Source organism: Manis pentadactyla, chromosome 14 (assembly GCF_030020395.1).
Source record: "Manis pentadactyla isolate mManPen7 chromosome 14, mManPen7.hap1, whole genome shotgun sequence".
NCBI classification, from domain to species: Eukaryota; Metazoa; Chordata; class Mammalia; order Pholidota; family Manidae; genus Manis; species Manis pentadactyla.
The window spans coordinates 30,930,935-30,943,209 of NC_080032.1; the positions used below are offsets into that span (position 1 = coordinate 30,930,935).

Sequence of the window (12,275 nt, forward strand, 5' to 3'; positions counted from 1 at the left end):
TGTAATACTAGAGGCTCAGCTCTCAATGAGAATGTACTTTAATAGCATGAGACACTTAACTAGCTCACAGGGAGAAGCAGCTTCCCATCCCAGCACCCCGGAGTTAATAAGCAATCTGTGATATCCGTTCAGATCAGTGCTTCTCAGCAGATGGGAGGCTTTCCTAGGCAGGGCCGGCAGCTCCCCTGCCATACCTGAACAATGTGCGACCTCCAGCTTCACCGAAGATCACAGGGGTGTGGGGGGGCACTTGAAAATACCCATTTCCCTTCTGCACTCGGTTCTCCTGCTCCCCATTTACTAGGAAAAGAGGCAGATGGTGTTGGTATCCAAAGTCAGTGATAAACACACAGATTCTACACATTTTGTTTCCACAGCCTTCCAGCATTGCAAGAATTTTAAAGTAAAAAATCCTGTAAGTCAGCCAGAGTCAGAAATAAAGGTAAAAAAACAAATACAAGGTAAATTCCTGAAAATAAGAAATATGGCAACCAGGGATGTACCTCATGAGAAATAACTGCATTTTAGAGGATTTTTAATAGAGGAGATTAATGTTTGAGATTTGAAACGAAAACACAACCACCTACTCAGCCAGAGGGAAGTTACGTAGGACAGACTTGTTTAAAAATAGTGATCTGCTCTTTTTTTGGTACAATATCAGGCTCAGAAAGATTTCTTGGGCCAGAAGAAAAAGTTAAATTTAATGGCAGCCATAACCAATGGCAGAGGCACTAGTGAAAATAACATCCTCAGAGCTCACACTCATTTTTATTGTTCTCTGCAGGTCCCACTTCACTCTGTTTTCTTTCTATCTCTGGGCCCGAGTACAGCTGACTCCCACTCAGGTGCCAACCTGTCCACAGGTAACTTCCCTAATGAATCTGGAGCATTTCCCTCTGAAGCCCTACTGCTCTCGGACCCTTGCAGAGCATCCAACCCTCATCTCTGATCCCACACTGTTTCATATAAGGAGCCCTCTGCCTGACCAGAATGCCAGGCCCTGAAGGACAGGGCCCAGGCCTATTCATGGTCATTACCCCACTGCAGCTTGCTACAGGCCTCTGAATATTCGAGCTGCTCCCCAAGTGCGATCCAAGCAACCCTGGGTATCCAGTGAGCACGGTGCACATGCACATTACCAGACAGGTGGAGTGTACAGTTCCCTGATGTCTTGGGAAGCAGGAGAGTGGGCCCCGCTCTGCATTTTCTAGGGCAGTTTGAGTTTAAGGATGATTTCGGGTTTCCTATGACTTCTTCCTTACCCCCCCATCCAAAGCCTGGATCCAAGGGGTGCTGACTGTCCACTATTTTTTGATTATTTAATCTTTATTGTCTGCTTGGGACTCTGAGGGCATCCTGTCTGAGTGTCATGTTATAGATGGGGAAGGCCAAGCCAAGAACAGGAAATGACATACCCATAGCTACAAAGCTGATAAACAGTACAGTCCACACCAGAACCCAGCTTCTTTAACCCTCTGTGGAGAGATCTACCTAGTTTCTCTGGCTCACTGTCCACTGTACAGTTCTGAAGGGGAATGAAGCACACCAAGTGATAGAAAAGCCACCATGGGTGGTGGGGTCAGTGCCCTTTCTGGCAGGGACATCAGGAGACAGGCGTTCAGAGAAGCATGTCATCCAGGACCAAGTGTCTGGCAGGAGGTCCTCACTGCTGCTGACCACCGCAAGTGGGCCATCCTCAGCGACTCTGCAGTTGAGTAAGCCCTCAGGACGTGGGGCTCAAGGACTTCCACAAGCTGTAGGTTACATATGAGCTGTGACACTTAAGTTTTCTTTTCCCCCTTTCTCTAATCAAACTGAGCCAAACTCATACATTCAAAACGTGTTCTCCTCTGCTGCTACAGAAGCTACTGCCACTGCCTGTGGCCCACGTGGCTTCTGAACATCCTCAGTGACATGAATTCTTACCCGTCCTTATTCATTCACATGACACTTCTTAAGTTGGAGTTAGACTTTTTTCAAATAGTCAGAGCCAAGATCAGGTAGGTCCCAGACTAGGTAATAGTCACCTTTCAGGCCAGTGTGAAGTATGGCTACAAGGACCAACCTGGCTTCCTGATGCAGCTAGTTCTCTAGCTTGAGATACTCTGAGAAGTAACTTTGGAATAAGCCTGCTAGGCTGCCTACTTTTAAGGACAAAGGTCATTCGACTAGATAGGGTTTATTCTGTCTGCCTTTGGCATCTCACTCTAGAAAGCTCTCTGGGAATCTCAGCTGGGATGAGATGGATATTCTACTTTGGGATGTCGGAGGGATAAATTGGGCACACCACAAATATTTATCATGTCACAATTTAGCAAATGCTTAAAATATTTCTTAAGCATTCTTAGGATAATAAGCAGTTTGAGAATCCTTAATTGCCAAGTAATTTTTGATCAACTGTCTTGATGTTAAAACACGAACCATGGTTTACTTCATTTTCTTCTTCATCCATTGGATTCACATGTGTTCTAGGCCAATATTCTAGGAGTGCCTGGAGTAAAAGTCCTCCTAAGTTCACTGCAAAAGAGGTCATTGAAAAGAAAAGACATGGAAAGGAGTTTTAAGATTTAACCTAAAGATGGAGGGAAAGAAATAAAAATTACAAGTTTCCACATATTCTGATGTCAAATTCTTAACCCAATGCAATGATGTTTAAAAGCAAGACTTTATAGATTTTGCCAAGTCTATTATAACGTTATCTTAGAATGTTTAAAACAGTGATAATATGGAGCAGATATTCTATTTGGATGTTCAGATATAGCCATTCTTTATGGGAACTGTATTCTTTAAAGGGCTTTTTCCATATAAAGCGGCTAAGACTATACTAACATATATGAGGAATTTCTACGTGCTACATTCTAAAGAGAATACTAACCAAAGATACAATCAACAGACCCTTATAAAGATGTGTATCTTCTCACTATACACAAAAATGAACTCAAAATGGATTAAAGACTTGAATTTAAGACCTGAAACCATCAAACTCCTACAAGAATGCATAGATGGTAAGCTTTTTGACCCTGGTCTTGGCAGTGCAAAGGTGAAAAAAAAATAAACAAGTGGGACTACCTCAAACTAAAAAGTTTCTGCCTAGCAAAGAAAACCAACAACAAAATGAAAAGGCAACCCACTGTATGGGAGAAATACTTGCAAATCATCTATCTGATAAGGGGCTAACATCCAAAATATATAAAGAACTCATACAACTCAATAGCAAAAACCAAGCAATCCAAATGAGCAGAGGACTTGAATACATATTTTTTCAAACAAGACATACAGATGCCAACAGACATGTGAAAAGATGCTTAACGTCACTAATCACCAGGGAAATGCAAATCAAAACAACAATGAGATGTCACCTCAGACCAGCCAGAATGGCCACTATCCAAAAGACAACACTAACAAGTGTTGGTGAGGATGTGGAGGAAAAGGGACCCTAGTGCACTGTTGGTGGGAATGTAAACTGGTGCAGCCATGACAGTACAAAAGCACATCAAAAAGTTAAAAACAAAACTACCATATGATGTAACAATAACACTTCTGGGTGTTTATCCAAAGAAAATGAAAACACTAACTCGATGTATGCACCCCTGTGTTTAATGTATTTACTATATATAATGGCCAAAATATGAGAACAACCTAAGTGTCTACTGACGGATGAATGGATGAAGAAAATGCGGCATATCAACACACAATGGGATATTATTCAGCCATAGAAAAGAATGAAACCTTGCTGTTTACAACAACATGAATGGGCTTAGAGGGTGTTAAAGCTAAATGAAATCAGACAAGGACCATCTCATCTCACTTATATGTGGAATCTAAAAAAAAATTAAAGAACAAACAAAAAAGCAAACTCAGAGATAAAGAGCAGACTGGTGGATGCAGGGAGAGGCCACAAAATGGATGAAGGAGGTCAAAAGGCACAAGCTTGCAGTTATAAAGTAAGTCACAGGCTGTACTGCACAGCATGGAGACTATGGTACCAGTGTTATAGAGCACATCTGAAAGTTGCAAAGAGAGTAGATTCTAGACGTTCTCATCACAAAGAAAAAAATACTATGGTGACATGTTAACTGGATTTAGTGTGGTGATCATTATAAAATACATACAAATATTGCATCATACTGTACATCTGAAACTAATGTAATATGTCAATTACACATCAATAAGACATTTTTTATAAAGAGGAAAAAAACAGATCAAAGCTGTTTCCCAGCTTCCTTTTGTCCTAAATGCTTTCAGATTTCCAGAATGCTTCAAGAGTGGAGAGTGTGCTGTCTGTCAAAGCTAAACCACAGATTGTGAGAAAAAACCATATATATAAAAGCACAGAGCTAAGCCCAGCTCAGGTCTACCTTCTTTCTGGGAAGGAGGAAGAGAGGAGGGCCACGCAGACTCACGTTTTGGATCTGACCCATCAGGGCTACTGAAGCCGGCGTCTTTTGCAGAAACCCAAGCAGCAAAGCAGTCACTCTCATCCAAAGTGATAGTCAGCATCTGTCAGCAAGAAACCATGGTTAGCGGCACTCACCTGAATACAGCCTCCAAGTAAGTCCTTAAACGTCTGTCATCTGTAGTATTGGGCTGACGTACAGGTTCAGAAACAAATGTGCTTCATATGATTCAATGCAAGTACAACTTAATTTACTGAGATACCAAAAGGTATTCAAACTGCATTTTGCAAGTTATCAGCTTAAAAACATTGTTCCTTTCATTTAAAACATAGGACTTCGTAAATAATACTTTGAGCTAAACTGAAATTGTTCAAGGATCTCAAACTGTACACACATCAATTACTAACTTACCCCTGTTTTTAAGTCTACTGAGAACCAATTTGGCACATATACCATCTTAAATCTTTTCTTAATTTCATCTTCAAAATCCACTTTCCCCAGATCTTCAACTTTACATGCCTATACATCAAAAAAAAAGTGTGACAATTATCAACATTAAGTGGTGAATTGATCTGATGCTAAGCTATCCAAAATTTATACACATTTTCACATTGGTCTAAATAAAACAGAATCTAAAATACATTTCAAAAAGAATGCGGTCAAGTATTTTTGTCTTAAAGCAAATTAACCTTTAAATAACTAGCTATTGAAATTTTAAATTAAAAAACCACAAAATATTCTTTCTGGAAATTTTAATTTCAATTTTGCTGATACTGACAGAACTTAGTGGGAAGCAATGTCAAATGAAGCAAAAAAGTCTTCAAGTAACCAAGCCTTTTAAGAGAACTACGAAGCTGCCCTCAGGTGGCAGCTATAAAATAGGTAGCGATTTTAAGTTTCTCCTTCAGGACCACTATAATCCTTCTTTCTCTCATTCCCGAAATGTGTGTTGTGTGCTCCCCTAAGTACGTCCTGAGCTTCCTTCCTCAGGCGGTATGGGGCATTCTAATTACAGCTCCACCCCGGTCCTGAACCACATCACAGGGGGAGCCTTCCTCATGCTCCAGCGCCCTGGCTCCTTGCTGAGGGCTCCCCTTTGCCAGCTGTCTTAAAGGGTGACTCTGCTGCCTCTCCTACAACCAGGCTTCCTGAAGACACAGATACCATAACTCCATCTCCCCCCTGTAAAACCTTCTACTTCTTTGAGGCCCATGTTTTTAGCCGCAGTAAACCAAAAGGCATCTAAACTTCAGTTTGGTATTGAAGCAAGGGAGTTTTCTTTGCTGCCATCTTGCCACCTCTGTGGTCTCTGCCTCGCTCACTGCCAAACTGTCTCACCCAGAGACCTGGCTCCTGTCTGCGGTCCATCTTGAGTTCTTGCTTTCATCCTGGACAATACCGACAATGCGGTGGCTTCTCGAATCCTTGACGATATTCCTGCTACAAATGTATGGCTCCTGCCTCAGCAGGGCCACTCTGTCACTTGGATCCCCTGTCCCCACATGCCTCTGCCACATCTTTACTCTGCCCTGATCTCTGGCCTTGCCACCTTCCACCTCCCTAACTATCCCAGCTCATGACCTTGACCTTTACTCCTCAGAGAGGGAGAAGCCTAGACAAAAGCCCTCATATCTCTGCTGCCATTCCTCCTGGTACAAGGAAGAAGGGGCCCCTTTGTGCTGTGCTCTGCACCCCTCACATCTGCTTCTTGGGAGACCTTGCACCATCCATCACTACCCTCTTGTGTCTCTACTGACTTCTCCCTAGCAACAGTGAACCATGCTCAAATTTCTTCCATCTCAAAATCACCCAAACACCAAAACCCAACCTTCCCTTGGCCCTCTCATCACCCTGAGTCCTCTGCAGCCTCTGTCTGCCCACCTTACCATGGTAAAGTCTAGTCAGACATCTGCACTTGGCCTGTTTCTTTACCTCCCAGTCATGCTCAACCCACTGTGTGGGAACTCCTCTCCCCAGACACCACCCTTTTACTGGTTAAATCCACATGCACGTTACATCCCGTATCTTACAGCCCTCTTACTGGTTAAACCTGCAGGCACACTGCACCCCCATATCTTGTGGCCTTCTTACTGGTTAAATCCACATGCACATTACATCCCCTATATTATGGGGACTCTCTTAGGCCAGTGCTGCGAGCCCTGGGCTCCCTTCTGAAATACATCATCACTTCTGAGCCTCCATCGATTGGCTCCTAGTTTTCTTACCCCTTTTTATTATATACCTCTGTGGCTTCCTCCTTTTCGATCTTCCTAAAAAGGTGATAATGGTTTCTTCTCTTTTCAGTATATTCCTTGGAAACTCTTGACATTGCCCATGACTTCCTGCAAATCCATGAGTTGATGACCCTGGGTCTACTTCTCCAGCCCAGCTTTCGTCTGTGTGCTAGGCTGCACCACTGTCTACCCAGGATACAACCTTACCCAGAGAGCGCATGTTGTCGAAGAATCTCAAACTCATTATCTTTTTCTGACAACCCACTTCCCTCTGACATCCCCTGTACCACTCCACTCGCCAAATTGTCTCACCCAGAGACGTGGGGCTCACACAGCTCCTGCCTGTCTCCTACAATAGTCGGTACTGTCCAGGATGAAAGCAAGAACTCAAGATGGACCGCAGACAGGAGCCAGGTCTCTGGGTGAGACAGTTTGGCAGTGAGCGAGGCAGAGACCACAGAGGTGGCAAAATGGCAGCAAGGTGGGCATGATTCAACCACACTTACCCACAGGCCTGCATATCTGATGACATTTCGCCTAGAGCACTATAACAGCCTACTATTACGTGCCAGCCACTATGATACATGCTTCTTGAACATCCCCTTGATGTCACCAAGAAATAGGAGCCACCCACATTTTAGAAATAACAGATAGAGAGATTCAGCATGGTCTGGAGATCACTTGGCTACTGGCTAGCAGAGCCAAGATTAGGATGCAGTTCCTCCCAACCCTGAGCTGACCTTCCTGCCTCTCTGTTGGATGTCATGTGTGCTACACCCTATCACTCCACCTCAAAACCTTAAGACCTAGAGTATGGGTATGGGCAGCTGCTAGGGACACAAAAACACCAATTGTGGTGCATGCCAGCTCAGTCCCCATTTAAGCAGCCTACCTCCCATTTACACAGCAGGACTCTACTAAGGCTGCAGCTGATTAGACCAAAAGAGGATATTAGACCATGGGCAGAAAATCAGTAAGTCAACCTAAAGGGTAGCTGGCCTGATTAGGTTTTGCTGGCTATCCGGACAGCACCAGATGCTGGGGAGTAGGGGTACAGCCCAGCCACAAAGCAGGGCTAGGCCACATTGCAGTGGGCATCTCAGCCATAGTTGTGCTGAGAGGTCCATGGGGCTGCTCTGGCCCCCCTTTCCCCCTGCCATGGGGCCCCTCTCTGAAAGAAACGTGACTTCCTGGTCTCCTGACGAGCACAGCTCTATTAAACAAAAGCCAACCAGACTTTTGGAGCCTACTGTGATTAAATTTTCCAGCCAACTAAGGCCTCTTTTCTGGAGCCATGCTCACCAAGCAACTGTTCTGTAACATGGCTTCCCACACAGCTGCCCACAGGGAGAGAAAATGCTGTCAGGCCAAGGTTTCTGTTTCAGAGACAGTCCCTCTTCCCCAGAAGGAAGCTTATTTATCTTACTCTTTAGATCCAGAAGGTAACTTAGTGAATCTCTAAGAGCTTGGCCTATCCTTTCAGCCCTTCCTTTATAATACCCCACGCCTGTCCCTTCCTTGAGGCCCACGCCCCACCCGCCCACCACCAAATCATTATGCTTAAGACAACTGTCTTCCAGCTTCTTTCCCATTAAATGTATGACTCTGAACACAGAATTTTTCGGTTGAAAGTCATCTAAGATTAAGGTTCTTTAGGGAGCACCAAAGATAGGCCAACTCCAGGGCCTGCAACTCAAGATTGTTTGGGAAATGACTTGAATCTCGCTTTTCATCCTTAGACCCCTACTGCCCCTTACACTCACTCTAGTCTCCAATTCCAAGAAACTGCTCACTTTGCCCTGAACAAACACACACCTTCCCTCTTGTGCTTTTGCTGTCCACTCTCTCTTCCTAAAAATGCCCTCCCATTAGCTATGTCTTGCCAATGGGTTTCAGCCCCAGGCAAGTTAGCTATGGATTCAGTGTGACCAAAGAAACTGACAGCAAAACGTTCTTGGGGTGAAAGGGTTATACCCAACTTTATTGCCAATGGGTTTCAGCCCTAGGCAAGTTCACTATGGATTCAGTGTTACCAAAGAAATTGACAGCAAAACGTTCTTGGGGTGAAAGGGTTATACCCAACTTTATTTCCAGGTGGCAGGTCAGTCACTAGAATCCCATTCATTCAGAGCAAGTCTGTATGCAGCAAGTCAGTCTCTGCCTCTGGGCCTGTCTGTCCACACAGTCGTCCTCTGGGCCTCTGCCTGCAGCCGTCCCATACAGCCGTCCCACACAGCCTTCCTCTGGGCCTCTCTGCACAGTTGTCCCGCACAGCCGTCCTCCAGGCCTCTGTCCTCAGCGCTAGCACCACTCCAGCCTCTGCTCTGCTCTCCTGCAGCCTTGCAGCCCTGCCACCATGTCGCACCCAGAACACTGGGCGGAGCTCTTTATATAGAGTCAACAGCCATGTATTGCCCACAGGCGTGCAGTGAGCCAGTCAACCAGGGCCAGGTGAGAATACTGGCCACAGGAACTCTCATTTTATCCACACTCCACCCCTCCAGGATTCTCTCCTCTCAATCTATGTGCCCTTAGTCCTCTGCGATGGTCCCTGTGCAAAGAAGCTGGGACACTGTTCTCCAGCCTCTCCAGCAAAAAGTCTTGCAGACACACAGGCCAGACTCGTGGCTCTGTCTCTGACTTCTGCCTCTTTGCTGCTCTGGTTTCAGGTGTTGCCATAGCTCCTGTAAGATCCTATTTGGCTTCCCGTCTAATTTCCTTCCATCTACTCCTGCCCATATCAAATCAACCCACATCTGGGTCCTCGTAACCCTCACGAGGCCCCTCACATTCCTCCTGTGAGCAACAGATCTTATTTCTTTCTGGGTTCTCATTGCTTCAGCTACTGTATGTGTCACCTTGCACTTTGTAATCGCTGCCTCAAGGTGGGCTGCACTGTCAGGGAAGACAGCTTTCCCATCTCTGAGCCCAAAAGAACAGTTCCATCCACCCCTAAGTCCCACAGCCACCAGCTCAGCCTGAGTATAGGGGTAGAGCATAGAGTGCTCTACAACCTGGGGAGGGGGCTGCTCCTCTCCTTGGGGAACTTTCGGCTGCTGGGTCTTTATTTTCTTTACAACCACTGGGCATGTTTTTAATACAGGAGGGGCCAGTGCCTCTGGCACCACCCCTTCATTCTTCCTCAGCCCCTCCATTTCTGGGGCTGATGGCACCTTTCTCTCCACTCCCCCAAGTGCCTCCTCTGCTACAGTGCCTCGCAACAATGCCAGCTCAGTCTTCAGCAGCTCTCTTACTTCAGCTCAATGCTTTGCAGCTGACGTTCTCATGCCACCTCTGCCTGTGCTTCCCTCAGGAGTTCGTCTTTTTCCCTGATGGCCTCTTCCTCCTTCAGAGCACCTGGCAGAACTGCCATCTCATCTCCAATGGCACCTTGCTGCTGGTGCTCTTGTATCAATGCCATCTCTTTCTTCAGGGAATCCACAGAAGTTTGCACCTTGCATTCTTGTGCCACCTCCTCCCGCATCAATGCCATTTCCCTTCTCAGGGAATCCACAGAAGTTTGCAGCTCGTGTTCTCGTGCCACCATTTCTTGGGTCTCCTCTGTAGACCTTTTAAAGACTGTGAGAGGCAGCCAACCCACAGTCCCTGCTGCCTCACGGGCACTCTGCTTCTCAAAGGATCTGCTTACTATACCAAGAGCCACCCTTACTGCCTCAGGTGTCACCTCCACTTGCCTCCAGTCCTGGGGTGGGGCCCAGTCCTCTAGGAGGCAAGCCACCTCAGACCACATACCCATTGGGGGACGATCCACTGTTTCCCCACTCACAGGGGCAGCCCACTGAAGCACCCCTCCCATAAGGGCACCCTGTCTTTTCCCTTGGTCATCAATGAATCCTGCCGATTACACCAATTGTCTTGCCAATGGGTTTCAGCCCCAGGCAAGTTCGCTATGGATTCAGTGTGACCAAAGAAATTGACAGCAAAACATTCTTGGGGTGAAAGGGTTATACTCAACTTTATTTTCAGGTGGCAGATCAGTCACTAGAATCCCATTCATTCAGAGCAAGTCTGTATGCAGCAAGCTGGTCTCTGCCTCTGGGCCCGTCTGTCTGCACAGCCATCCTCTGGGCCTCTCTGCACAATCATCCAGCACAGCCATCCTCCAGGCCTCTGTCCTTGGCACTGCCACCACTCCAGCCTCTGTTCTGCTCTCCTGCAGCCTTGCAGCCCTGCCACCGTGTTACTCCCAGAGCACTGGGCGGAGCTCTTTGTACAGAGTCAACATCCATGTATTGCCCATAGGTATGCAGTGAGCCAGTCAACCAGGACCAGGTGAGAATCCTGGCCACAGGAACTCTCATTTTATCCACAGCTATCTGCTGGAATCCTTTAAAACCTCCCCCTCAATGATTTATCCACGATGAAGCTCTCCTGATTTCTCTGGTTTTAAGTAATCACCCATGTCCACAAGCTATCCTATCATCTGCTTATTCTATTTCTCTTTAAGGCTTTCATGTTCCCCCACTTCTGTCCCTTCCACCAGAAGGCATCATGGGATGACTTTTCAGTCATCTATGATGCTCAACAGTTCTTTGCACACAATATTCACTCAACCCAGGATATATTTTTTGAGCTAATATACTAATAACACTAAGAAGGGACATCTGTCAGAACTCTAAAAGCAACCTTTTCAATTTGCCTATAAATTCTTTGGTGCTATTTGGACTGTGGTTGAATGGCTTAATACATCTCAACTATCCCAGAGGGAGTAGTCGTAACATGACCCAGAGTTGTAACTGATGCTCACAGTGATTTATTTCATGCCCACAGCTGCAGTGACTTTGTATCTCCCTTCCCCCAACACGTGGCCATATCTGCAGACACTTGGTTGCCACAACTGAAGTGGTGGGGAGGTAGTTACTGGCATCCAGTGGGTAGGGGCCAGGGCTGCCGCTAAAAATCCTACAAGCACGGGACAGACCCACTCTACCCCCCACCCTGCTATTGACCCCCAAGGAAAGATTTTCTGGCCCAAAATGTCAGTAGTGTCAAGGATGAGGAACTCTGATTTACACATTTTAAGATAAGGCAGCATATAACACAGTCTATAATATACTAAACAGAGAAAATGGTTCCATTCAAATTTTAGGTGCTTAGAAAGATAAACTATAGTCTTATCTAATATTCACATAAGAAAGTATCCACCCCCAAAATAGGGTAGGTAACAATGCAACTAAATGTACTTACTATATGTACTTACTTACATGTATGTTATGTATGTACTTACTGTCTTGGTTATTTCACATATATTTTACAATAAAAAATTAAGTGGATACATGATCCAATAACCTGTATTTAATACAAAAAGACACTCACCTTTAACACATCCCAATATGCCACATTATTGTTGGTATCTTTGGTTAATATATGTCTCTTATCATTGAGAATGTGGCACTGAATAATACTAGCACCCCCTAAAGGAAAAAAAAAAGACATTTAGCAAAACAATCCTACTTTTAAATTCACAGTATGGCAGTAACTAACTGGCATGTAACAAAATAAACCATACTAGTCACCAGGAAGGAGATAGTGAATCAGAAGACTATATTAGGTAAGGTGATCTAGACCAATCAAAGGAAAGTTGTCTGATTTTAGTAATATAGATTAGAAGACTCCTTACTTC

The 12,275-nt window shown here is 45.2% G+C and overlaps 1 protein-coding gene across 4 annotated transcripts in view; it reads right to left on the bottom strand.

Moving 5' to 3' along the window:
- WDR48 (WD repeat domain 48) overlaps positions 1-12,275 on the bottom strand; it is a 43,146-nt gene that overhangs the window by 7,003 nt on the left and 23,868 nt on the right. For 3 of the 4 annotated variants that reach the window (XM_036921668.2, XM_057492004.1, XM_036921670.2), the window contains 5 exons: positions 11,969-12,066; positions 4,809-4,916; positions 4,404-4,500; positions 2,422-2,517; positions 195-300 (listed from right to left, as the gene is read on the bottom strand). In XM_036921668.2, the coding sequence (XP_036777563.1) occupies positions 195-300; positions 2,422-2,517; positions 4,404-4,500; positions 4,809-4,916; positions 11,969-12,066 (505 nt within the window). The remainder of the gene's footprint in view (positions 1-194; positions 301-2,421; positions 2,518-4,403; positions 4,501-4,808; positions 4,917-11,968; positions 12,067-12,275) is intronic. The other variant, XM_036921669.2, reaches the window with a different exon arrangement.